This window comes from Catharus ustulatus, chromosome 4 (genome assembly GCF_009819885.2).
Source record: "Catharus ustulatus isolate bCatUst1 chromosome 4, bCatUst1.pri.v2, whole genome shotgun sequence".
NCBI lineage: Eukaryota > Metazoa > Chordata > Aves > Passeriformes > Turdidae > Catharus > Catharus ustulatus.
The window spans coordinates 16,214,089-16,240,690 of record NC_046224.1 but is presented as its reverse complement, the minus strand read 5'-3'; the positions used below and the strand labels follow the sequence as shown (position 1 = coordinate 16,240,690).

General features: G+C 37.4%; 1 protein-coding gene across 1 annotated transcript in view; it reads right to left on the bottom strand.

Moving 5' to 3' along the window:
* TBC1D22A (TBC1 domain family member 22A) overlaps positions 1-26,287 on the bottom strand; it is a 140,923-nt gene extending 114,636 nt beyond the window's left edge. Inside the window, exons 1-7 of the mRNA XM_033058598.2 lie at positions 26,090-26,287; positions 23,750-23,806; positions 21,808-22,148; positions 21,223-21,402; positions 6,184-6,254; positions 1,208-1,336; positions 40-102 (exon numbers count right to left, since the gene is read on the bottom strand). Coding sequence (XP_032914489.1) covers positions 40-102; positions 1,208-1,336; positions 6,184-6,254; positions 21,223-21,402; positions 21,808-22,148; positions 23,750-23,806; positions 26,090-26,151 — 903 coding nt within the window. The 5' untranslated portion in view covers positions 26,152-26,287. The remainder of the gene's footprint in view (positions 1-39; positions 103-1,207; positions 1,337-6,183; positions 6,255-21,222; positions 21,403-21,807; positions 22,149-23,749; positions 23,807-26,089) is intronic.
* Between the last annotated feature and the right edge of the window lie 315 nt (positions 26,288-26,602).

Here is a 26,602-nt window from a genome sequence, read left to right as displayed (position 1 = left end):
AATGTTTTCTCTAACAAAAAGAAAATACAACATTCTTACCTCTGTTACTTTGGGCTGAAGTCTTAAAACTTCAGGACTCATGCGTGGTATATCTATGTGTATCTAATTAGACAAAGAAGAATACTGTAAAAGGAACTGACAGCCTACTTTCTAAAAAACATAATACTTAAAATAATTCTATTGGCTTACACTATTACTTTTAATCTCATTATATCATTACTTTTTGGGATAACATGGATTTTTACTGTATTTCAAAACATACAGCCAAATCTTTCAATAAAGTGAAATTTAAAAACACATACATTTGTATTCACAATCTAGGATCCTTACATCACATTTTAATTATTTGCAAATTACAATTACATTACCTCAGGGTAATTACAAGTAAATACATACTACTACTTCTGTAAAGTCATACTCAACTGCCACAATCATAGAATCATTTAGGTTGGAAAAGACCTGTAAGATGAAGTCCAAATGTCCAAAGGTAAAAGCAGAGTTTAGCACCTATTTTAATGTATTTGACAATCAAGAAGAAGGCACAGAAATACCAGTATAATTTTTATTTCAAACTTCACAATGGAGTTTTATGCAACAGAGTACTCAAGTGATGATTTTGGTTTCCATTCACAAGCCTTATGTTAGTGATATATACTATATACTTCTTATTACTAAAGATTAGTCTTGAAGCTGAAAGAAAGATCTTCACTTCTGTCCTAAGGAAGGCTAAAGTATCATTGCTTACTGTTACAAACTACTCATTTCAATGCAAAACTTGAAGAAAAGTTATCTGCTGATCTGGGTGAGCATGAAAGTTTGACATGCCTATGTTTACAGCACATCATATATAGCTTCAACTTCTTAAGCAGAAGTTCAGAGCCAGTAAGACACAGTACTTGTACTTTCCCTGTCCATCTTCACTCATTTGAAACAGGGTCTGCGCAGGAGATGAAAGACTCGAAAACAAAACTATTTTTAAACAGAAAAAACATGGCAACACTAATGCTGACATTAAAGGAAAGCCACTATTTCAAATTTCAGATCAAAACTACATAATATTTTTGCTTCTAAAGTCTAGGAAATTATTAGAGGGTTGTCTATCTGGTAAGATTAAAGAAACAGAAGAACAGTAGCAGAGTCCAAAAATACTCTCTAAGTCCTTTAAGAAGTGTTCTGTAGATAAAAGTCAATTCAATAGATGTCCTACCTGTCTGTAGGTATCTTGGTGGTTTTCATCATTTCTGGAATCATAGTATTGTTCAACAAATGCAAAATACTCTTTACGTTTTCTTTGTAAAGTGCTTTCTCTTCGGTCTACATTTGCAGGAAGATAGCCCTGAAAAATCAGTGACATGAAAAGGAGGTTACTCTTTGCCTTACAAGAAACACTGCTGGTATTTGATTAGATGTGACAGGAGATCTAACAAACTGATGTAGGGCCATGTGCTCCCACACAAACCTAAATAATCCTTTACTAAATTATTTTCCTAATCACTCCAACTGGTACAAGAGTTCAGATAAAAACACCTTATAAAAACAGTTGCTTTTTTTTTTTCCTTTTTTTTCCCTACAAAATGCATTTTCTCATCAAAAATACTAAGTTGGTGTTGATTTTTTAGGAAAAAATCTTCAATAAATAAGTTCAGGTAAATTTAATACCATGCGAGTTCCTTAATTTCTATGTGGCTAGTATTGGAGGAATTTTATTACATTTTTAAACAATGTGTATTAACTCAGTTGCCTTCAAGTAGGAATTATACAAACTAGCAAGGGAGGCTTAGATTCAATATTAGGAAAAACTTCTTCATGGAAAGGATTATCAAGCATTGGAACAGGATGCCTGAGGAAGTGGTTGAGTCCCCATCCCTGGAGGTATTTAAAAGATGAGCAGATTGGCCCTTAGGGACACAGTTTAGTGGTGGATTTGGCAGTGCAGGGTTTATGGCTGGACTGCACAACCTTAAAGGTCCTTTCCAACCTTTTGTTTCCAATTACAATTCTATGATTGATAGAAAATGTCATTTCTGTACACTTTAATTAGATTATAATGACAACAGAATGAGTACAGGCCACATTACATTTTAGATACCTTAAGAGGCACTTTGTTGGCAAAATGAATTCCTTTAAGAAACACAGACTTGTGTCTGATTCCAAGCACAGTAATTTCATGATTATAAGCCGCACCTGATTATAAGCCCCACATTACAATACAGAGTGTGATAAAAGGTATCTATTCTATCACCATCTGTTGAGGGTGGGGACAGTGATCCTTATCTCAACGGCAGATATTCTGCTAATGGGCCATCCATTGAAACCAGGCAGGGCATTGTTCTTTATCTTTTCACAACCCATCCTTCCTCCAGCGAGTCATTTTCTGCTAATGGCCCATTGAGTCCCACTGTGTGACTGATAAAATTACTGCATCCCATTGGAAGTTGCTCCAGCCAGGGGGAAGAGCCCAACATTTCTTACCAAGATAAAAACAGAGGTTTTGGGACACTAAGGGAGCCCCTTTCTCCACCGGACTCCAGAGGAAAACCGGATTTCTCCACATCACCACTGGACCTCCGGAGGGAAAATGCACCTTGTACAGGAGCACTGCTCCAACTGAGCCACATCTGTCACTGCAGGAGGATGCAACCATCATTTAATGGGACTGCTACCAACACCCTGCCTGACGGGGTGTCAGGTTGTACTCTTTGTCAGGGTTTGGAGTTTGTTTCTTTGTAGTAATTTCCCTAGTAAAGAACTGTTATTCCTAATTCCCATATCTTTGCCTGAAAGCCCCTTGATTTCAAAATTATAATAATTTGGAGGGGGGGAGGTTTACAGTCTCCATTTCAAAGAGAGGTTCCTGCTTTTCTCAGCAGACACCTGTCCTCCAAACTAAAACAGCAACTTTTTGTTCTTTGTCCTTATATAAGCCGCAGCTGATTATAAGCCGCACTCCGGGTTTGGACCAAAATTTTAGTCAAAATGGTGCGGCTTATAATCGTGAAATTACTATGCTTTAAATCCTACCAGCTTTACTTTTGCCTAAAGACTTTGTCTGACATTTAATATCTTGTTCCAGTGTTTTGTGTTAAATATTGAATTCTGCTGCCCATTTATTCTCAACAGTTGTGATTTCTTCCCTGTAGGATATTTTAGATGGTTGCATTAGAAAATAATTCATTTTTTATATCAAATGTGATTGTTCAAAGGACACAAGTCTTTTTGCCATTATCCAGTTTCAAAGACTGAACTAATCTTTCAATTCTACATGTCATGTTTCCTGTTCACTTTACAAATTAGGTTTTATTTTTTGTAGTTGGGAAGGCTTGAAACGTATCAGCAGCGAACAAATTGGTGGAGAGTTTAATCCGCTTATTCAATAGCAGATTCAAGGTTTTTGCAAACATATCTTTACTTTTGTTACTCAAAAGAGAAGAGAGCCTACATAGTTCTTCTTGCTGTTTAGGTACAGTGTACTTAATATTTTTGCTATACTTTAAAAATGAATAATGTATTTTTTTTAAATATATTGTCACCAGTAGGTATGCATAATATCAACAGAGTATTATACTGAAAAACTGTCTTCATCAAACACTTGCTAACATTATCAACCTGCTGACTAAAACAAATATCTCAAGTGATCAATTTCTTAAATAATATTTTAAAAATTCCAATTTCTATGCCTGTTTTACGAACAAGACAATCATCATCTGACTCAGACACCACCAAGTATACTTGGTTCCCTGAAAAAAATTAAGTTTGGGCTTTTTAAAAAAGACTTTTGAATATTCTTTAAACAAACACTAAAAGCATAACTATATTTTGGTTTCTTCAGTTTTCTGGTTGTTTTTTTGAATTGCAACTCATCTTCAACCAAAATGTCACTTGATTTTTAGGAGCACTTATTTCCCCAGGAGCTCCTGGTGCACAGTACAGAATCATAAAATGGTTTGTGTTGGTAAGGACCTTAAAGATCATCTAGTTCCAATCCCCCTTTCACTAGACCAGATTGCTCAGAGTTCCATCCAAACTGGCATTAAACACTTCCAGGAATTGCCATTATTACTCCCCCTTACCTGGGACATTAACAGTAGGTCACTATTAGGTTACCATCAGAACAAAGTATATGACCATAAAAACTGAAAGCCCTTCTGTTTCCCTCTTGGGAAAGAAGATTTAAAAAAATACTGCCTTACAGTATAGAAAAGTAATGATTACTAAAGAATCATTTTTAGGTTTACAAAACATGCTAAATGAGGACCACATAATAGAAAAGAAATCACAGCAGGTCTTACTTAAGAAAAGCTAAGAGTTTTCAAAATACTGCCATTTGGAGGTAGAAAAACAAACAAGCCAGAGTTTTTTAGACCTCTCACTCAAAATAAAAATCCACTTAATTGCTAAAATATAAAAGAAGCCATCTAAAAGCAGATTTTTGCAGAGGTATGGCAAGATGAAGTTGCAAATTGAACTGAAATAGATCCGGAACTGCAGTTGTTAAAGCAACAGAACAAGAGAACTCCTACACTTAGGCATTCTTCTAGACCTGGAATACTAAATTAAAATCAATTTATGGAATTAAGTTCAAGCTCCTGGAAAGCCTATGCTCTGACTAAAAAGCAAGAGGAGTCAGCTCATCTTATATTTTTATAACTTGCATAATTCTAACTCTCTAAACCTCAGTATCAGTCTTCTGAATCAGAACTTTAAAAATGCCCATGCTTTAGCTTACTATGCTTCAAAGCTAACTTTTAGTTAGCCATAATTTTTCTTACTTTTAGTATTTTAAACCAGACATCCTAAACTTCAGGAGAAAAAAATGCCTTTTTTACTAGCAAAATTACATATAACTTTGGAAACAGAACTAAAATAAATTGTAAGCTCCATGTTTAATTTCAAATAGAGCAGGATATTTGAATATCCACCATTAAGTTGCATCTGCATTTAGCATTAGAAGGAACTAAGCTGCAAATTTAGTAGAACTCATCAGCAAGAGAGACTCTTTCAGTCACTGGAAATCAGTGTCAATCTGAAGTAAATACTTGGCATTCCCTACAGAATTATTCTATAAAAAGCAAAGCTATTTAAGTCTACTCTCTGAAAAATTCGATAGTGCTGAACTGGTGTGTGTGTGTATAATTCAGAATTTTAAACAGTTCTTAAATGCATGAACATTTGCTGAGAAAGTGTCTTTCACAGCCTCTGGAGAACAGACATCACGAGAGTTCTGCTTCTTTTTAATACAAACATCCTCATAAACCTTCTCCCAACCACAGGCAGACAAACAACAGCTAAAAATGCTTAACTGTTTGTCATCACAAGCATTAGAGCTGAAAAGATTGACATGAAAAATACCTCTATGAAGAATAAACTGTATTTCTACAAACACCAAGATGAAAAAAATTCTGTTCTGTAAAACCAACCCCAGTGAATCACATATTCCCACAAGCTTCTCTCTGATGGCCAACAGAAACACCTCCAAGGTACTCTCAAGCTACAGCCATTGCAAAACCTCTGGCTATAGGGAAAAAGTCAGAGTGCTCAACCACCCAAAAACTCACACCACAAAAAAATGATTAGCTTTTTAATGAGGTTGTCTCTCTGAACTGCCTCACAGGTCTCACATCAGGAGAATCAATGCCACAACTTAATTGACACAGTGGTTCAGAGTTGTTAATCTTAAAGTACTACAGAAGAATCAGCCAAAAAAACCTACAGATCCTATCACTGCATTTCCTCACTACAGTGCTAATCCTTTCTTGCAGTTACTTTAATGTGAAGTCAGAATGAAGCCTTTCATAGGACACTGATAGTCTTTGCTTCCCCTACTGTGTGTCTATTTTCAAGAAAACTGTTAAGAATGTACTTGTCTCTGAACTCTCCACCATTCCATCAAAACTGGTTGAAAGAAGCCACTGTTATCACAAGCCCTTCTTTCATAGAAAGTCAGGCTGAAAAATAAAGACACACAGCTGGTATGATTTACTACTACTTCTCATCCCCCTCCTTTCAATTTGATAGATTAATCTTGAAACTGAGTAAAAGAACATAACTTCCATTACAATTCAGCACAAGACATTTCCAACCATCACTGATGCATTACAATTCATGCAAAATCATTTGCAATGCTTGAAAAAGTTATTGGTACTAAATGCAGAGGAAGAAAAATAAAAAAAAAATACAACTTACTGAAAGAAGCTTCCATGCAATTGGACGAACCCGCTTGGGAATGCCAGACCAACTCAATTTTCGCAATTCATCTATTAAAACACAACAGTTTCATGAGAAGTAAGGAAGTGTTTACAACAATGGTCTTCTTAGAAAATCCAGTGAACACAGAAATATAGGGCAATCCTAATGAATTAATAAAATACTGGATAACTGTTATCCATAAGGACACCTATGTTAATAGGTACTGAGTGTAATAAGGTAATTCTCTGGAATATTTCCCAGCATTACTTTTTGGTATATGTGTCTTATAGTGTCTCAGTTGGCAACTTACTATGTAAATGTATTATTCTTTCAAGTATTTTTTACATACATATGAAAGGAATACAGTGTATCAAAGCAGGTAAAGCATTTGCAATATTATTAAGGTCTACACAAAATAAAGAGCAGCAGCATATGCTTTCAGAAAACATTAAGAAGTTCACAGTACTTCTGCACACTAAATATTCATGAATGGAGAAAGCACAAAACCATGCTTATACACGTAACCTCAAGAAATTTCACAGTTCACAATAAACTTCTCCCTTATCCTTCATCTCAAGGAGTTGAGAGGCATTGGAAGAATAAAAAATGACCAAAGGATCAGTAACATTAAAAAATATGACACCACTAGACTTCAGTGAGAACCAAAGTCTCAAACAATGAAAGCAGAACTTATATAGTATATAAGACTATAAACACAGATTAAGAGAGAAATTGAAAAAGTCACAGGCTGGCACAAAAACACTTCATTATGAGTATGTTGTCACTGCAAACACAAGCATTCAATGGCAAAAAGATGCAATAAGCAACTGAAACGAGTTTCATTTATCGCCATACTGCAGCTGCGATCCTCCTGCCCAACAGGAACCCCAGACATCTTCTTTTTCCAGTATACTTCCACTTCCTTTTCTCCGCCCCCATTTAACAAACCACTCCAATTATTTCTTCCCTTCATGATCCCAGCTTTGCTACTACTATACCTGCATTTGGTATTTCTGAAATTATTATCAGGCACTGTAGGTCTTGTAAAACTGCATTTTCCTAAGTGATCTCAGTGCTTCTCTCCGTGCAATAGCACTGCTTAGGCAACTCTCACACAATTCCCCCTCTACTACTTGTAAAAACCAGGCATATCATAGGGTGCCATCTACAACTTGTCTGCTTCTCACACCACGGTTTGCTACATGCAGCAGTTTTTCACATCACCTATAGTAGTTCACACCCCAGGGAGTTCGCTCAGCCTCCAAGCAGCTTCAGTATTGGCTTGCAGCCCCTACCACTGCTGCAACAAGCTTCAATTCCATTCAGGATTTGATGCCCCACAACACTAAGCACTACAGCAGAAGTAACAGTATCACTGGTTATAGTCTAAAAGCCAGAATGGCAGGAACTGGTCAGAACATGCAAAGACAAAGGAAACATATAATATGAACAAGTGTAGAAAAGCAGTATTTTGTATCATTTGTGAACCAAAACAATTGTAAAAATAAGAGATATCTGCCTTAACAAAACAATCTACAAATTATGTATATATTTGTCTTCTACCCCAAAGCATGACAGTTCCAGTTGGTTTAATATCAATGAAAGCCCCAGGTCTTTAAAAGCGAAATCTCCAACTGTGCATCTTCCTGCTCTACTCCTCTTTGTGCAGTATGCACAAATATGCTTTACTGGGTCTAATATATTTGTGTCCAGGCTGAATGGAAACCGATCTTGTGCATTAGTTTATTACTTCCTTACACAATCATTTTGCTCAAGATTTGGCTGCCTTTACACACAACCATCCCATTTACAAACTATGTAATTAGCATATGAAGAAAAAAATCTATAACATTTTTTGTAAATATTTTTGTAAAAATATTGAAAAAATTCTAACTCAGCAACTACTTTTATTATCTTCTAGTAACACAATTGTCCATTCTCAACTCTGTATCTACCGAACCCACTCTTTCACCTTTCCATTTTTTTGTTCCACCCTTAACTCAACTCAATAGCAACCCATGCCCAAAGAGAGGCACCAACCTCTTACAACAGCCTATGCAAAGAAAAAAAAAAAAAGTACAAAAATGGAAAATATGCAGATCTACTCTCACAATCAGAAATGTGAAGCATGTGATTAAATGAGCAACAGATCATCCAAATCACCCAGTATAAAAATTCCACTTACCTTTAAGTAACTCATTTAAGGCCAAAGACAGGAAACACACAAGCAAACTGGAACACAGCTTACCTTCCCTCCCACCCCTCCTGATGTTACTCTGCAATGAACATACATTTCCTATCACATCTTCCAAACAATAACACACACTACAGGGGTGGGTTCAAAAGGACTGCTCTTTCTGGAAGGAAACCTCAGCACTGGACATGAAAGTAAAAACCAAAGACAAAGTATCTTTTTTTTATAATGTAACACTTATTTGAATCAGATTCTCTATTTATCCATCATGTAGAATTTGGGAGTGAATATGTTCCTGCATCCTTCCATACTGAACACAAATAATTACTTATGTTGCTTTGCCACTGCCTTACCCTATCTGGAAGCTCTCTTTACACCTACAGTGTCTGCTGGGCCTCCAAAATCTTTGGCAATGCTCCTTCTCCCAATATATCTGAGAAAAACCATTTAAAGCTAGTTTTTATATGATTCCAAGTTGTTTCTCTAACTCTCTTTTAGAAATGTTTCCTTCATTTGGCCTGACAGGATTCATACTCTGCTCTGTTCTCCTTATTTGACACAGAACTTTACCTCTTGGATTGTATTTAATAACTTTCTATTGTATTTAATAACCTCCTCTGCTCCGTTGTCCTGACATCCTTCTGAACTTTCTCAAGGCTTTAGTTTATAGTTTTGCCTTCGTAAGTGGTACAGTAATTGTTTTCAGGACAGAGAACTGTTAGACAGATGATTGCACATCTGAGAGTTAAGTCAATTCCATCACAAACCATTAGCCTTGGGTGTGTGATAATTCTGTTTCTTCACACTGACTGCTGTCCTATATCACAGTCTTCCAAAATTTCAGGACCTCAGATTAATCCAAAAAGTCAAATAAAATTCTGGCCCTAACTTTTCAGTACAGTGAGCTCAACTATTTTGCTAAGTTGCTCCCGTAAGACTTAGTTGAACATTACAACATAAACAAATATGCTTCTTGTGTCAAGAAAAAAAAAATCGAAGCATATACACAAGAGTACCATTTTACACACATATAAAAGACTTAGTCAAGCTAAATTCTAATACCGCTGTTAAAATACATTAAGTACATGTGCACTTTATTAGACATACATAGCTAAACTGTACAGCAAGTGTTTCTATTAGTCTCCAAGATGGGCTTTATTCTTACAAATGATTCAACAGGTGAGTTCCTAAAAATCAAATAACAACAGATAATTGAAATACTTGCATTCTAGTTCTCAGATTACCTTGAGACACCGACCACTGACATGTCAGCCTTGCTTTTGTGCCTGGGAAGATCATGGAACTTCCTAGAAGCTCCAGGAAGGCACATGCAGGACAGTGATGTGATTTGAGACAGCCAGCATAGCCGACCAGAGCAAGTCCTGCCTGAGCAGCATTTTGGCCTTCTACAATGGAGTGGTTAATCAGTGGACAAGGAAAGGCTTTACAAGTGTCACCTATTTAGATTCTGCAAAGCTTTTGACATGGTCCCCCACAAAATCCTTCTCTATATTGGAGAGAAAAGTGGATTTGATGGGTGAACTCTTTGGTGAATAAAGAATTGGTTGAATCATCACATCTGGGCAGTACTGGCCAGTGGCTCAATGTTGAGACGAAGATCAGTGATGAGCAGTGTCTCAGGAGTTCATACTGAGCCCAGCATTATTCCATGTTGGGGACATACTGCAGGATCAAGTGCACCCTCAGCAAATTTGCAGATGACCTGAACTGAGTGGTGTGGTTGGTACACCTGAGAGCTGAGATGTCAGAGGGACTTAGACAATTTGAAGTAGGTTCATGGGAATCTCATCAGATTTAACAAGAACAAGTGAAAGGTCCTGCATCTAGGTTGGGGCAACCCACCAGTATCAATGCAGGTCAGGAGATGGAAGGATTAGGGCAATAAACATAGGAGAAGGATTAGTGACTGGACAGGTAGAAAAGCCAAACATGTCCTGGGCTGCATCAAAAGCAGTATGGTCAGCAGGTCAAGGGAGGTCAATTCTCCCCCTCTACTACACTTTGGTGAGACCTCCAGATGGGCATGGAGGCATCCAGCTCTAGAGCCCTCAGCAAAAGAAAGATATGGACCTTTTGGAGTAAGTCCAGAGAGCCATGAAGATGGTCAGGGGGCTGTAATGCCAAAAGGATTTTTGGGGTTTTATACATTTTCCATAAATTTGTAGCTCTGTAGACCACTATTATATAGTTATATAGGTCCTTAACTAACTAGTACTTTTCCTACCCCATTACCTAAATTTTAGAACAATAAGCTAACCTTCCTGGAATCTTATTTAGTCTTGCCTCTATAGTATGAACCAAGGACACCATTATTTTCTCTATATATTGTAGACATAATAAATGTGGGGCTAGAAGCCAGGGACAGCTTCAGTGGAGGGCAGAACCAAAAGAGGGGATTACTTAATTAACTCTTTCTATCACTGGATGATTTCTGTTGTTAAAGTTAAGTATGCTAAGTTATGTTAACTATGCTAAAGTGTTAAACTAATAAAACTATTAGGGTCCTGTATTATGTGTGCATCTTGTCATATTTGCATCATGAAGGACCTTCATTAAAGGAAGCCACTTTTTATCATCTTAATATTGTTTGGCTTGTGGCATCAGGCATCAGCTGGACCACCTTTCCTACGAAGACAGGTTGAGCAAGTTGGGGTTGTTCAGCCTGGAAAAGAGAAGGCTCTGGGCAGACATTATGGCCTTTCAACACGTAAAGGGAACTTATAAGAAAAATGGGGACACTTTTTGTCAGTCTGTTTTGATATGATGTGGAGTATTGCCTTAAATCTAAAAGAGTGACTTTAAACTAGATATAAGGAAGAAATTCTATACAGTGAAGATGGTGAAACGCTGCAACAGGTTGACCAGAGAAGTTGTGAAGGTCCCATCTTTGGAAACATTCTGGGGGAGGGTCTCAGAGCAACTTGATCTAGCTGAGAATATGTCCCTGCTAATTGCAGGGGTGTTGAACTAGATGGTTTAAAGGTCCCTTCTAACCCAAACAATTCTATGAACCTAGTATTTTAATTCATTATTAAACTATTTGTCATTGGCTGCAACGTTACAGTCTCCCTAGTCAAAGCATGGCTTCAATGAATTGTCATAAGAGCAACTCCTTCTCCTAGCAAATTTCCCAAGGAATTAAGACATCCCAGTTTCAAGTTGCTGAGCATGTTTCCAAGCACAGACTTTCTACAAAAGAGTTTTAACAGCACCTACAAATCAGACACGTATTTTCAATCAAGATTGTACTGCAAAAATATTCTTCCTCCAATTAATATTTTCCTAAACTTCCCAGAACAATTATTTTGAAAGTAAGCATTTGTAAACATTCTAACTACAGACATGATCACTTGTTAAAAGTATGAGCAAAGAACCAGCTGAAATTAGGCAGATCCAAAATGAGTATCTGTAAAACATTGTGAACTCTGTCCCAAACTGAAAGGATACTTTCTGAAGAAACAGTTTAAACCCCAATTGTTACTCTGTTTTTCAGATGCCTCATTATTTGACATAATTCTGTGACCAATGAGTATGAAAGAATTTATAAATCCCCATAGATTTTAGATGGAAAGTATCTCAATTTGCTTACACCAGCCAACTATCATGTCTGCTTAGGAGACAGCAGTTACTTTTCACAGCAACATTGTTGCTTTAGGATACCTTATTATAAAGGTATAATGAGGTATGAAAATGTTTCAAATTAATAGAATTAATTTAATTTTGGAAAAAAATTGTTTTATCTGATACATTACAACACATTTACAGATACATTTCCTGTCTCTGAAGAAGAAAAAGTTTAAAGCAACTGTTCTAACAGCAATCTTAGGAGTATCCTTTCACTGCATTTAGATTCAAAGACTTCTCATATTCCATAAATATTTCATGGAGAATTTTACAAAGAAAACATGCCATTAGTTTACCAGCCTTCAACTGTACAAGCAATTACTAGAATGATTACACACTACATCTAAGACACATGAGGGTAAACAACCAAGTGTACAAGCATTTTTCTTGGAACTACAAGCTAATCACTCTATCCATTACAAATATAGAAAAAATAAGAAATATTAAATGAGTTCAAAATTACTCTGCGTTATTAAACAGTATACTAATAATATTATTAACACATACAATGTATGTATTATTCATTTCTGATATACCTGTTATTTCATTGAGATTACTATAAATGGCTACGTGAAGTGATGGCCTGCATGAACGACTCCATGACGAATATGATAAACTAGATTTACATGGTTTATGTTCCTATAACATAAATTCCTTGGATATTTTAACTATACAATGCTGGAAAATTCTTTCAAACACACAGATGCACAGAACTGCAGCTCCCCCAACAGTACGTTATAATACAGGCAGTACATATAGAAAATAGCTTTAATAGAGGGCTTGTTATTACTATGGCAACCACAGCAACTGGTTTTCAAAATGAAAAATAGCTCTGTTAGGCACTTCATTAATTTTTTTTTTTTTAATCAAACACTGTCCTTAATCTTCTCAATGGAACAAAGAGTTATTCTGAATGCTGCAGGAACAGGAAATAAAGTCCAATCCACCTCTGTAAATACAGGGTAAGAGCCTTTTCAGATCCTTTGCTAGAAAGGACTAGGAAAGTACATTTTGTCTGCTACATAAAAAGTCATAAGCAGAAGTAGATGAGATTGGTGTTGCAATATACAGGAAAGCGAATGATTAGAAAAACTAATGCAAAAAGATTATTGAAACTGCTGAGACCTGCAACACACAAAGTTAGTGATGGAAACAATAAGTAATGGAGAACAACTGTGACAGCAGAGAATGTTTTTCACAGTTCTCTCAAAACATTTAACTTCTGTGGATCATCAACTGTTTTCATTTTTACATTAATGCCATTGAAACAGTTTCTAACTTTTCACTTGCAACTAAGGGAAAAGTTTCTAAACCCTATTCTGAATGTTAAAAAAAAAAAAAAAAAGAAAAGCAGCTCTTGCTGATTAAATTACTCCATGGTTGCACTGGAAGTATTATTTTAGTTTAGCTTTACATTAGGTTCTATTATATCAAATTCCCGTATAAGACTAGCCCTTAACCTCTAATCTACCTAAGTTTTTCTCAGTTAACTGTAAACATACATTACATCCAGAGTAGTTGTACATTGTGGCTAAAACACATATAGAGAGCATACCTAACCAATAATCTGCATCAGGGAGGGAGCATAGCACAGACATACACAATTAAACTTGTTCCACTGTGTTTGCCTTCCCAGACAAGTTTTATGTACATCTTCCAGTTCTGGGCATGGTGCTAATGAAGTAACAATGACTTATGTTCCTACTTTATTAACAGTAAAGAGATGTTGGCAAGAAAACCTACAGGATTAATTATATTGCCTTGAGTCAACCTACAAGCTGTATGCGCCACTCATTACAACATGTACACGGCTAATCTTGATGTTCAAAAACTTCAGCACACAAACCATGTTCAGAGCTCTCAATAGTCTTGTTGGTGACATTCTTGGTAAGTCTCTCCCCTGCCACAAAGTCTGCAAGGTGTCATGGAGAATACCTGTCTATTTTACTAGATAATACAGATTTCACAGAGTGTAAGTTCAAAGCTTTCATGATGCTATCAGGTAACGAAGGGAGATGGTACGCCAAAAACACAAACAGCCACACAAACACAAAAACTACATGAACATTTCATCATATAGTACCTCTCTTTCTCCCAGTTCATCCAGGCTAAAATATCCCTCTTCACGGTATTGTTCACCACATGGCTAAGATTCAGACTGTTTTTGAACACCTGATCATAAATCAGTGCAATGCTAAAACTTAGACACAAAAAACTCTTTTAATTAACCAATCTTGCAATTTGGAGTAGAATGCTAAATCCTTTTTTTTTTTAATTTGATGATCAATTAGTAGTAACTACCAATGCAAGTACTTGTGTGTACAAAGAAATTTGAGTGATAAGTTAGCAATTTTTCTTTTTCAACAGTAACACCTTCACATCAGCTGAACTTAGGGGTCCCACTGTAGTGCTCTACAGCCAAATCCACTTGGAAAAAGACATGTACAGAACTCCACCCTTCATTAAAGCTTCCATGTTATATACGTGGCTCCATTAAGGATCGTGCTGAGATCACACTTTTTAAGCACATCAGTGGTTTTAACCTGGAATGTTCTCTGTGGACATCCACACAACACAAAACAGCCTTCTCTCTATGTTATTTTGATGCTAACCAAATAAAAAAAAAAATCACACAAGTCTTTGATTTATAGGCAAAAAAGTCCAGAACCTCAGAACTAGGCTCATCTGTGGAGCTCACAATGTGTCTTACCCATCTATTAATTTGAGTCATACTTGAATACCAAAACTCTTGACCAAAATAAAGGGGAAACCTTTAAGGTTATAGGCTCCATTTTCAGAACTGAGAAAAGGAGAAGATGATCCTGTTTGTTAATAGGAGCTGCACCTGTTCAGTCTTACTCTTTTTGTCCTCAATAAAATCTTAATTCAATGATAGGCAGTGTTTGGAACACATAAAAGTAAGGAGTTTTCACTCAAGTCAAAATTAACAAATCCTTGTTAAAAGATAACAATATTAATCTAAAATTAAACTACATTTGTGAGGAGAAGCGAGTGACCTTTTTGTTCACTGTTGGAGAAGAATGTGTAAACAAGTGATCGCCCTAACCATATCCTTGCATTCCCTAACCATATCTTCGCATTCTGCCTTGCTTGCGAAACTGCAAAGAACAGAAACTGCTATGCTTGCGTGATAACGAATGCTTGTAGATATTGCAGCACCAAGGTTACAGAGAGAACACTGAAGAAGACTGTCGTGAGCCTTCGTCAGTGACCACCAAGAGGCAGAAAAAAGACCCCCTAGCAACAGGCGGAGCAAGCGCAAAAGTTACCGGAAGGGGGACTCGACAGGAAGACGAGAGACTTAAAAGGGGAATCTGAGCCGCGAGCGGTGCGGCAGTTGGAGGAGCGGTGACTCCCCTGTTGCCCAGCGCTGCAACTTTGCTTTTTCTTTTCTGTACTAATAAATTGGCTATATAATTGACTTAAATAGCCCATTGTGCTCATTTATAACAACATTTTTCTGTAAGGCCTTTGATATAGTCCCCCACAACATCCTTGCCACTAAAACTGGAGAGATTTGTTGAGGGATGGGTGCTAGATATGGACATTCAGTTAGTTCCTTATCTGAAGGGTTACCAGTAACAAGTGGTGCCCCACAAAGGTCCCCACCAGGGCCAATACCATTCAGTATCTCCCTCGATGACACTGACAGAGGGACCAAGTGCACACTCAGTAAGTTGGCAGATGACACCAAGATGTGACACAGTGGATTGGCTGGAAGGAGCATATCCCATCCAGGGAGACCTGGACACACTTAAGAGGTGGGCCCAGGCAAACCCCATGAAGTTCAACAAGGTCAAGTGTAATGTCCTGCACCCAGACTAGAGCAATCACCAGAATCAGCACGTGTCTGAACTGTTGTGTCAATCTAGGATCTTAACAAAAGAAGAGCAATACCTCCTGAAGAAAAAAACTAAGCAAGATCTTCTCAAAACTGTTTCAAGAATCTGTTATCATCTAGTTACAATGAAAAATCATGAATTATTATCTTTACATAGAAATATTTCACTATGCAGTAATCAGAACAAATGCTTACTATGAAATGAAAATACAAGTTACGAGACCAACCCACAGAAAATAGGAAGACAAATTACTAATCCTGCAAAAATAACTAAAAAAGAAATAAGAAATGGATATTTAGCATTCATTTCTTTCAGAAGACTCTGAATTAATAAAAAAGATGTTACAAAGTCTACTGGGAGAATACTGCCCTTTTTTATTAATCTTTTTTTATTAGCTAAAGAGGAAAGCATATTTTCAGATAAAAAGCTAACTAGAACAGAACAAGAATCAGAGAGGATACCTTTTGGTGATAATAATTTGAAAAGACATATGACTAATGGCACATCACATGAATCAGCAGGACACATGTTAACTTTATACTATATATCAACAAACTGGAAGAAGAATAGGTACTCACATGATCAACTACAAGTAATTCACAGCTGCAGGGGGCATTAAAATTCTAAATGGCATGGAAGTACTAGGAGCACAGAGATAAATCACTGTGTAGCTTAGTGCAGATAAATTAATGAAGCTAGGAACAAAATTAATCAAGTTCATTTCAATTAATGCATTTTGTAAAGTTATTGAAACTTTTCAATAGCACCAGTTTGGCAACCAATTTTACAGGACGTAACAAACTGTTGTTACAGAATACTAGATTTATGAGCCATAAGTAAAAGAAAAGGTAATTACTATGTCAGATCAGGTTTAACGTAAATCTAGAATGGATGTGACCCTGAATAGGAAAATCCTACTTTTCAAGTTGCTGCAACAATACAGCAGACCACTGTGATGGGAAAAAGAGACATCTAACATGTTTTCTTTCTGAATTTAATCTCTAGAGAACTACTCTTTAATTTTTCATTATAGTACACAGTCAACCAGCTATTGTTACTAAATAATCTGAGATTACAGTATTTTTAACTCCTGTAAAATTTTGTAATTAGTTTTTGCCACCACCAGATTATTCAAAAGTTCAGCTATTCTTTAGATGTCCTGTAAGACTTCGCAACATTATCCACTACTTCCATAGCAAAGGAGTAGCTAAGACAGCACCCAACTCAGCATCTTGTAGTACTCTCTGAAAAGGTTTTCTTTTTTAAGATTTGGTTATGAGGATGAAGAGAAAGAGATGAGTTTTTTAAAAGTACAATGAGAAGTGCTCTTGAATGTGCACAGAAGTTGAAGTAAATTTAAGATGGGAATGCTTTACAATTTTCATGGGTGCTTTTACAGGGCCTTCTTTTTTATCATTTTTATCATGGTAGTATGCTAAAACTTCAACATCTTACTTCATTCAGCTTGGGATTTGTCATGACTAGGTAGGAAAAAAAGTGACCCTAGCATGCAAAACAATTTTACAACTTAAGAAATTAGTTGGTTTGACTCTGAAATACTACATGTGTTAGACTGCATTACAATGTTATGAAGGTTTATTAAATGAAGAGAACACAGTATACCAAGTTTACCACTGGTCATCGTTTTACTTAAAACATGTTTCTCACATTCAATTACATACTCATTAGCCATATATGTGTAAAAAAGCAGAAAAATAGTTGAAGATAAAGAAGGAGTTAAGGAAGTGCTTTAATCAGCTAATTTTTTAATGGATATTAAAAACCCATCATACATCTGCTGTGCTGAAGTTGCAAGTATGCAACAACTTGTTTGTTGCTTTGTCAGATTTTATCAACGTTGCTTAGATTGTGCTTGCACAGTAAACAGTTCCCTAAAACATTTTACAAGATCACTAAAAAACACAAGTTTAATAAAAAGAATTAAACTTTGTTCAGAAACTCAGTAGACATAGCAGTACTGTTCCTGTAATATTTTCAAAGTGGTCTGTGAAGGAAAGAAAAATTTCTTTTCAGAAATACTCCATCCACACTGCTTTGTTGAAGTTCTGTTCCCTCCTCTTAAGCCAAGCAACTGTTTGCAAAAGACTCTGCAAGCCCATCTTCACTCAGCAATGCAAGGTCCAGTACAAGGAAAGACAAGACCTGAAATTAAGTAAGTCTACAGCAAACTGACTGCAAGTCAAGTATAAACACAGGTTGATTGCACAAAACTACTGTGAATTATTCCTGCTGAATAACCAGGCATGCACTGCCAGGAGTGGGAAGCTATGCAGACAAGCAGACCTTGCAGCCTGCTCCACAGCTGCCTCCTGAACTCAGCTATCCCACCAACAGCCCCACTTGGATTCCTGAGCCTGCAGCCATGCACCTCACTATGATCTAACTGACAGGGCTCAGTCCTCACACCCCCATCCAACCAAACTGCTTCTCACAACAGGCTCCTTCTACCAGCCCACATTTCTTGCAGTAACCACCTATTTTCACAAGTTCAAAGTATCCAGCCTGTGGACCAAGAGCAACTCCAAAATCTGTCACAGGTTTCCAATGACTAAAATAATCTTCACTTCCAAATCTATACACATAATCTGTCTTTTTGAAAGTTTTCTTGTTAAAGAACACACTCTTTCACACCTTTAGTTGGCATACAGGACTGAAATTGCATTTTACACTATCTTTATAGGATAATAATCACTCAAGTGTGACTGAAAGGATTTCAAGATCATTTGTATTACATTGTATTCATAGTCAATATTGATTTCTCCTGTTGTGATAAGAGAATATGTGTGTGACATGGCTACAGTTCCACAGATTAACTTAATTTTATTTTGTTTTGAAAGGACTTGTTACATTATCTATTCCAATAATATGCAAAACTGTACCAAGGAAACAAGCACAATAGAAATACTTCTGATACTTCCAAGCAAAATCAAGCCTAATACTTGCAGCTAGGAAGAGAAATATTTACAAAAATGTCTCCATGTCTTTCTAATTCCATTCATTGTGACAAACAAAGCCCAACTATTTGTGGCTCTAACACAACACACCCACACATACATCACCCTACAGACACAGAGACAGAATAAGCCATCTGCAACAGAAGAGACACCTATCCCTATATTACCCACCACAAATTTTAGCTTGGAGCCTATTGCCTGTTTTCTACCTCAGTACATTTTCATTATTATTCTGAAGAAAAACAGTGTGGGGGGGGAACAAAAAACACCACCCCAACAACAAATTTAACAACTCACACACACAACCTGCAACACTTTCCCAGGCTACTGCTGTCATTATAAAACAAGAATACCATTTAAACATAATCTCCATTGTTGCACAGAGCTAAACCAAACATCTTCCAAAAATGCATGCATTAAAAATGTGTACAGACATGCAAACACCAGGTTCTGATGAACTGTGCATACAGCAATAAGCATATACATGTTTGCACATGTATATATATGCATATGTATATATGTGTACACACACTTTTCCTACCATATACCAACAGTCCAAGCTCTACTATCATATATGATCTACTCCTAAGAGCTTCATGATCATCAAGAGTTTGCATGTCATTAATAACGAGTTTATTACTTCACTAAAAGGAATCATTTATTACCTGTAGATATAGACATATGCAGTATTGGACATATTATAGACATAAAAGTTAAAATATTTGCATCAAAAAAAAACCAGAACTGGGTATAAAATTCTATTCACACAACTTCAAACTGCAGTTATCAGTTTGCACAGCAAGAGAAAGAACAAGCTTCCTATAAACAGATGCAGAAAAGGCATTATGTAGTGGCTTACACATGAAATAATATTGAGAGCTTATTAGATATTTTTCACACTTGAATATCATGGAAACATATTCAAATTTCACTTTCCTACATGTATTTCAGTGTGAGATTCATAAAGTTCAATAGCAAAAAAAAAAATAAAACCCACAAAAAACCACAAAACCAAAAAAAACTAGTTTGTTTAAATAGTATTGACTAAGTTCACCACAGGCAGAGTGACTGCACTCTAATAAGAGTGGAAATTTTCTTCCAAAATTATTTCACTTTAATCCATAAATCTGATTTGCTGGTAAAGTATTCCCAACTTATTAGACAACACAAGTGAAATGGATAGGTTTAAACTGAACTCTGTCTTTCCTCTGAGTTTGCAACTTTATTAGATAAAGATTTCTACCATCACAACATTCCTAAGCTATGAGTTTTCATGTCAGTCACAATGACAAAGGTCGTAACACCTGTTAGATCAAAGGGCTAAAAGGCAATATTTAATTACCATTTTCAAGTTTAGGTAAGATATGTTTTAACACCCCCCTTTATGCGCAGTTGCATTTCATAAGAACATCCCATATATAACTCATTGAAGTGCTCAATCTCATGCAGTTATTACAGTTTCCATAACTGTACTTTCCCAACATCAATCTGACAATATGACACACCAGAGAACAAAAAAAAAAAAAAAGCCTCAACTTAGACTGCACTATATTGAAGAAGCCTCATGACAATGACCAGACAGGAGAGCATCAATCAAGAACTGCAAACATGCAATTTCTACTTCTTTCTGTAAGTTTCCTGGAGATATCTTCCAGAATGGTCTAGCTCAAAGATATTTTCTTTACTCACTATTTTGCCCTTAACTCCTAATCACAAGTTCTCCAAATGCAGTGTACTAATTCTGCTTCAGATTTTCACTTGGGATACAAGCCATTTGATTCTGTGATACCCTCTCAGCACTTCTATTGACTATTGAGCAGCTAAAATCCTGTATACAAAGGGAACAGTCAAGTTATCTGACAATACATTTGTTTTCTCATTGACTTGTTGTCAGCATTCACAGATGAGACACAGAACTACTGTATCAGCCTGTGAACATGAAGAAGGCTCACTGAATAGACAAGCAGTAATACTTACAGCCCTCATCATTTTTCACTCCTATCTATTTCAAAGCATGAAAATCATGCTTATATACCAAGCTGTTCTTTATCAGGCATTAACAATAAACACAAATAATTATACTTTGGAGTTTTTTCTACAGAGATTAGTCTAGTAGGAAGAAATAATGTGAGAAAAAGCAAGAAGCCATCAAACACCCTATGCATTAGTAGGATGTAAGTAAATCACTTACTAAAAGCAGGAGTACTACAAACTTTCCTTTTATTCTTTCTTTTGTAAGAAATGTTGAAGGGATTAGATCCTAACCAAACCACAAGACAGGACAGTACATCAAACAGGAAAATTCTATAGTTTAGGAATAATTCAGATGGAATTTACAGGTCCTCTGTGAAACACTCACCAAGATCTGTATTTGGGCCAGCAAGTAGCTGCTTAAATTTGTCTAATCGAGATGCTTCTCTCTCAGTTAATGCAGGAGTAACTGAGGTGTTGAAGTCTGCCATTCCACTTGTCAAGGGAGGTGTGGAAGTTTGTGGAAGTGACTGTGATCTCTGCATGGAAGAATTTTCACTAGCATTATCTGAAGGGAAAAAGAAATACAGCAGTTAGCTTCAGGTAGTGAGAAGGTTACTAATCCACTGAATTTAATTTGAAAAATTGGAAATAGAGTTCTGTTTTTGAAAAACACAAACTCAAGTACAGCAGAAGCTTGAACTTCAAATTACTTGGATTTAGCAGAAGGAGCATTTCTCTTCAGAGCAGTATTCCATAATTAAAATACGTCAATTAGAGATCATATTATTCTTCCCTCACACACATGCATTACAGTTTAGTAAGGCAAGCAGTCTTCCTCTCAAATCACTAATGATAAACAGTATTTTCCTGCAATATTAATAAAGGGTTGGGAAGGGTTTACTGTCTTATGGGCCAAATATGGTAGCTTTCATCCTTTAACTTTCAACATCTTTTTCACTTTTCAACATACCTAATGAACTTGATGTATGACCTTCACTGACTGATTTAACAAGCCTATTATCACCACATGCAACTGAACTCAGTTGTGCAAATTCCTCTTGTTTTTCTTCCTGTACATGTTCTTCCTGAAATTTATGCTGTTCTTGTAGCTTGCTGTGATTCTGAATTACTTTATGAGCTGTTTCCATGACCACTTCTGTATTTAAGTTTTCAGCAGCTATTGCTAAGAGTTCATCATCATCATCTCCAAGATCCCAAGCATCACTTGTGTTACTTTCAAATTCTTGGAAGGTGCTGACTTTCTTCAATTTCACTGGAGTTGTAGGTGGCTTTGACCCTGGTTTTATCAAGCTGTTCAAAAATAAATAAACAATATTTAGAAAACTAGTGAGGAAACAAAACATTCTGGGTAGGACCAAACCCCAAAGGTTCATGTTGCCACTATATCCACCCATGCTGCGTACAGCTGAAGAAATCTGACAACAAGGGCTGTAAAAACTAGCTTCTATTCAAAGCAACAGTGTCAAGCAAATCTTTCCTTCCCCTTTTTTAAGAAAAAAAAAATAAAACCCAGACAAAAAACCAACCCCAAAGTCACATGAAAGGATTACTATTAGAATAGCTTATAAAGTAGACAGGGCACACTACATTGCTCTTGCTTCATCCATTTCTGCAGATTTCAGCCCTTCCATTGCAATTGCTGCATAATAGCACAGGAGCTGCAATCAAGTCATGGTCTACTCTTAAATCATCAGGAGCAATCACGCAACACAACTACTGTCATAAACAAACCAAGTCTCACTCATTAAATCTATCATTCTCCCTATGCAGGGATGCCAGCATGGATAACCTTCAGAACTTTGCTCTTCTCAGAGGAAAGATATTTCTTCTAGTTACTAGTCTAAGTGGACCCTGATCAGCTGCCAGCCTTTTGCTCCTCTGTCAACACGCAGTATGAGATATGAACCAAATATCCCTCCCCAGCCTGACACTTGTTCTCACTTACAGTAATGCAGAGCAATCACATCTCCCTTCAAAAATGAGCTGAATAAGGTATAAAACTGAGATGGCTCTTAGTGTGTTCCCAAAAAATAGTTACTGCCATTAATTTCATTGTGCTTTCACAGAATGGGTAAGGGATCACAGATGGTCATCTCCCTACTCAAGCAGGGTCATCTTGCACAGAATTGCATCAAGATGGTTCTTGAGTTAATTTCTGACCTCCCTGTCTCTCCACCTGGGTTAATTTTAATTTTTTTCTGTTAAGACAAGGTAGGCAAAACTGCAAATCAGAAAAAGTTCTTACCCCATTCTCATATAGTATGAGTTATAACATTTCAGTTATGTCTTACAGGGAGTACCTTCCCTAACAGGTGCTACAACACACTTCCACCTGACTTGTCATCACTATTTAGAACAGCAAGGTCTTTCTCTAGCTCTGTCACTTCAAGCAATAAACTTCCAGTTTCTATTACATGGTCTCTATACTTCTGTATTTTGAGTCAATTAATCTCACTTCTTTTAACTCTGACCTTAAGCTCACACATTTCAACTGCCTCCAACTCTGTATCATCTGAAAATTAACTAGAAATGTTGACTTCTTGTACTATCTGAAACCAGTCCTTGAAAAAAAAAATCTAGTAGAAGCATGATGTCCTTCCAAGCAAATACTTATTTTTGTACATTAGTTTTATACTTCACAATATTCCATGTATAAGGCATTACAAATAAATAACAGTTTGCAATCCATGTTAATGATTAAAGAACTGATTTATTTCTGCAAATATGGTAACCATCAGGAAGTCACAAGGGAGAAGTCAGAACAGAGAAGTCAAGAAAATGACAAAAACTGAAAAAGGAAGATTAACAAAATCTTTACAGCCAACAGGAAAAAAAAAGACGACAGAGGGGACACAAAACACTTGTAATATTTAAATATTAGGTTAACTTACGTTCCATGCAATAACGGATCAAAAGGTGGATGCTGAGCTCCATACACATGTTGAATACTAAAGGAAAAGAAAGATTTATCACAAAAATAATAAATATTTGAGAAGTTTCTGTGTATTAAATAATCAATAATAAACAGAAGTGAAATGTTACAACATTTCTCCGTTTCAAAAACTAATTAGTCTGCAATTGATGTGCATACTAAGAAGTAGTTTAATAAAAATCCTAGATTTATTTGCTAAACAGGATCTCTTTGTGAGACCCAAGCTAAGGCTTATTTTTCTAACCAGGAATTAAAGTAATTTCTTCGTCTCTTGCAAAAAAAAATTTAAAATTCTCAAAGAAATATCTTTATAGATGTCATCTTTTATGTACCCTTGTCACCCAAAATCCAACCAGACAATTCTTAACCATTACTAAAGCACAAGGATGGCAAAGCTACAGTAAAATGCAGAAGCTGACAAGTTAGAGAATAAAAGTCACAGGAGTATTAAAAGAATGCTTTGAAGCAAGGTTCCAAAGACACTTATTCACTAGTCTCTAACATTACAAAAGAGCATGTTATTGTGTGAACACATAACTCTACAAACTAAAAGTTCATTACCTCCCAGTTATTGGGTATAAAACCATTTTGCAAGTAAAAATGCCACAGAAGACACATCAAGACTTATATGTGGCTTCATAATAGAAATTATTACTACAGAACTCTGCAATTGTAAGAGAAATAAATCATATTCAACACTAACATCTACCCAAACCTGTAATAAAAATCACATAGAACAAACACACCCTCCTCACATACAAAAAACAATCTCCAGACCATAAGGATAAGTAAGTCCAACCTTAATAAACCTGAGATAGAACCAAGCCAAAAAGACTGCCATCAAAACAGATTTTAAGAAAGGCTTAGGCTTTCACAACAGGTGCAGCAATAACACCAGTGAAAATAGCCCCTGTGCTTACTGAAAATGGTGGTTTATCAAAACTCTGAACAGTTTTAGTGTGATTCCATGGCAATAAATACCCCACCAAGCCTTTTCACAGAACTGCACTCCATCCTCTCCACAGGCACGTTTCCTGCTCTACACTCACATGAGGGTCAGATGTCACTGCCCATTTCCACACACACAGAACGTGCCTTTTCCTCACTCTGTCAATAACTGCAATGGAAAGCCACTCAAATAGAAAGCAACAACAATCCTCTCCATGTCATGAAAAAAATAAATAGAAACCAAAGCACATTCTCCACAGTTCCCTTGTTTTTCTCCAAGCCTGCAGTTGCCTGAAAATTAACTGCAACTATTTATAGACCCTGGCAAGAGAGGAAGGCCAGAAGTGTATTCCCCCAAAGAGATCCCGCAAAGTTACAAAGAAAACATTTTAGGAGGAGGACAACAGTTAGACTGAAAAAGTTAGTTTGTAACTATAGAAACAAAACCACTCCCAGTTTGTACTTATGGGTAAAGGAAATGTAAGAAGGTAAATGGTGAGCTCGACTAGCTGCTGAAATCATGTAAAGGATACAAAATACAGAGTTACTGTTCCCTGAGAACCATAAGTACACATCATTCTTACAAAAAGAATATAGAAAACTGTACGGTTATTGTTAAATAATAATCTGAATATGTATTCCCAGCCTAATGTAACAGTCAAAAGTTAACGCGACTTTGTGGATCTATTCCCTGGAAAATCTTGAATGGGAGAACGTGCTTGTGGCTCCTTGCACTAATACAATGACTGGTCTGCTGTCCACACTTCAGGAAGAAAGTTGAGAAATTGACAATATTTTGAAATACGTAGCAGAAACAAAAGCATGTCTCTGTGCCTAGAAAATGCAGTTTCCTGCAAAGTATTTAAAAAATATCATAACTCATAACTTGTATCAAGTTTCAAAACATCCCAACTTGGCACTGCTGACAGATACAAACACAGTCGCCCACTCAAAATATCCCGGCGCATACATTTCCTAAGATCACGTTAACTCCTTTAGCCATGATGTCAGGCTGGGAAAGCACATTCAGAAGATTATTTAACAACCTTTTTGACACAAGTTATAACCAACGCTAACTGACCAGCCGCGATCCCCACCACACAACTGGAGGTGCCCAGCGCTGGAAGGCTCCGAGCACTGAGATAACAAGGGACCCGGGCGCGAGCAGCGTCCGACTGCACACGGTTCCTGCAGCGGAGACCCCAGGACCCGCGAGGTCCCGTTGGGCTGCGCGGCCGAGGGGCAGGAACGCGGTGTTGGGGTCACAGCGAAGCCGGGCGGGCAGAGCCGCCCCCGCCGGCCCGGCACCATCCAGGCGCCCGCGACACCGACCTGCCCCGGCTCCTCTCACCTGCCCGGCACCTTCGCGCCGCTCCGCTTCCAGAACTGCTTCCTGCCCCCCTCGCTCGCCATGGCGGCGTCACCTCATCCCCCTCGCGGCCCCGGCCCGCTCTCTCAGGCTTCACTCCCCGCCATTCCTTTCCACAGAAGCACCACTGAGCGCGGCCATCTTGGGACAAGCAAACAACCCCGCGCCTTATTCGCCCCCTGAGGAGGCCCGGAGGTTTGAACCAATCAGAAGTGAGCTTGCTGCCGAGTGGGTGCGGCCGGGCCAATGGCAGCGCGGGGATGCGGGAGGTGGGCGGAGCGGCTCGGCCCGGGCTGTCACCGAGGGGATGCGGGGGGCGGGCGGAGCGGCCCGGCCCGGGCTGTCACCGAGGGGATGCGGGGGGCGGGCGGAGCGGCCTGGCCCGGGCTGTCACCGAGGGGATGCGGGTGTTCCCCGTCCAAAGTGTTCCTGGAACTCGGAGATTGCTTCGTGGCTTTCCGAGTGTGACGTTTTCAGACTTTAATCCTTCTTGAT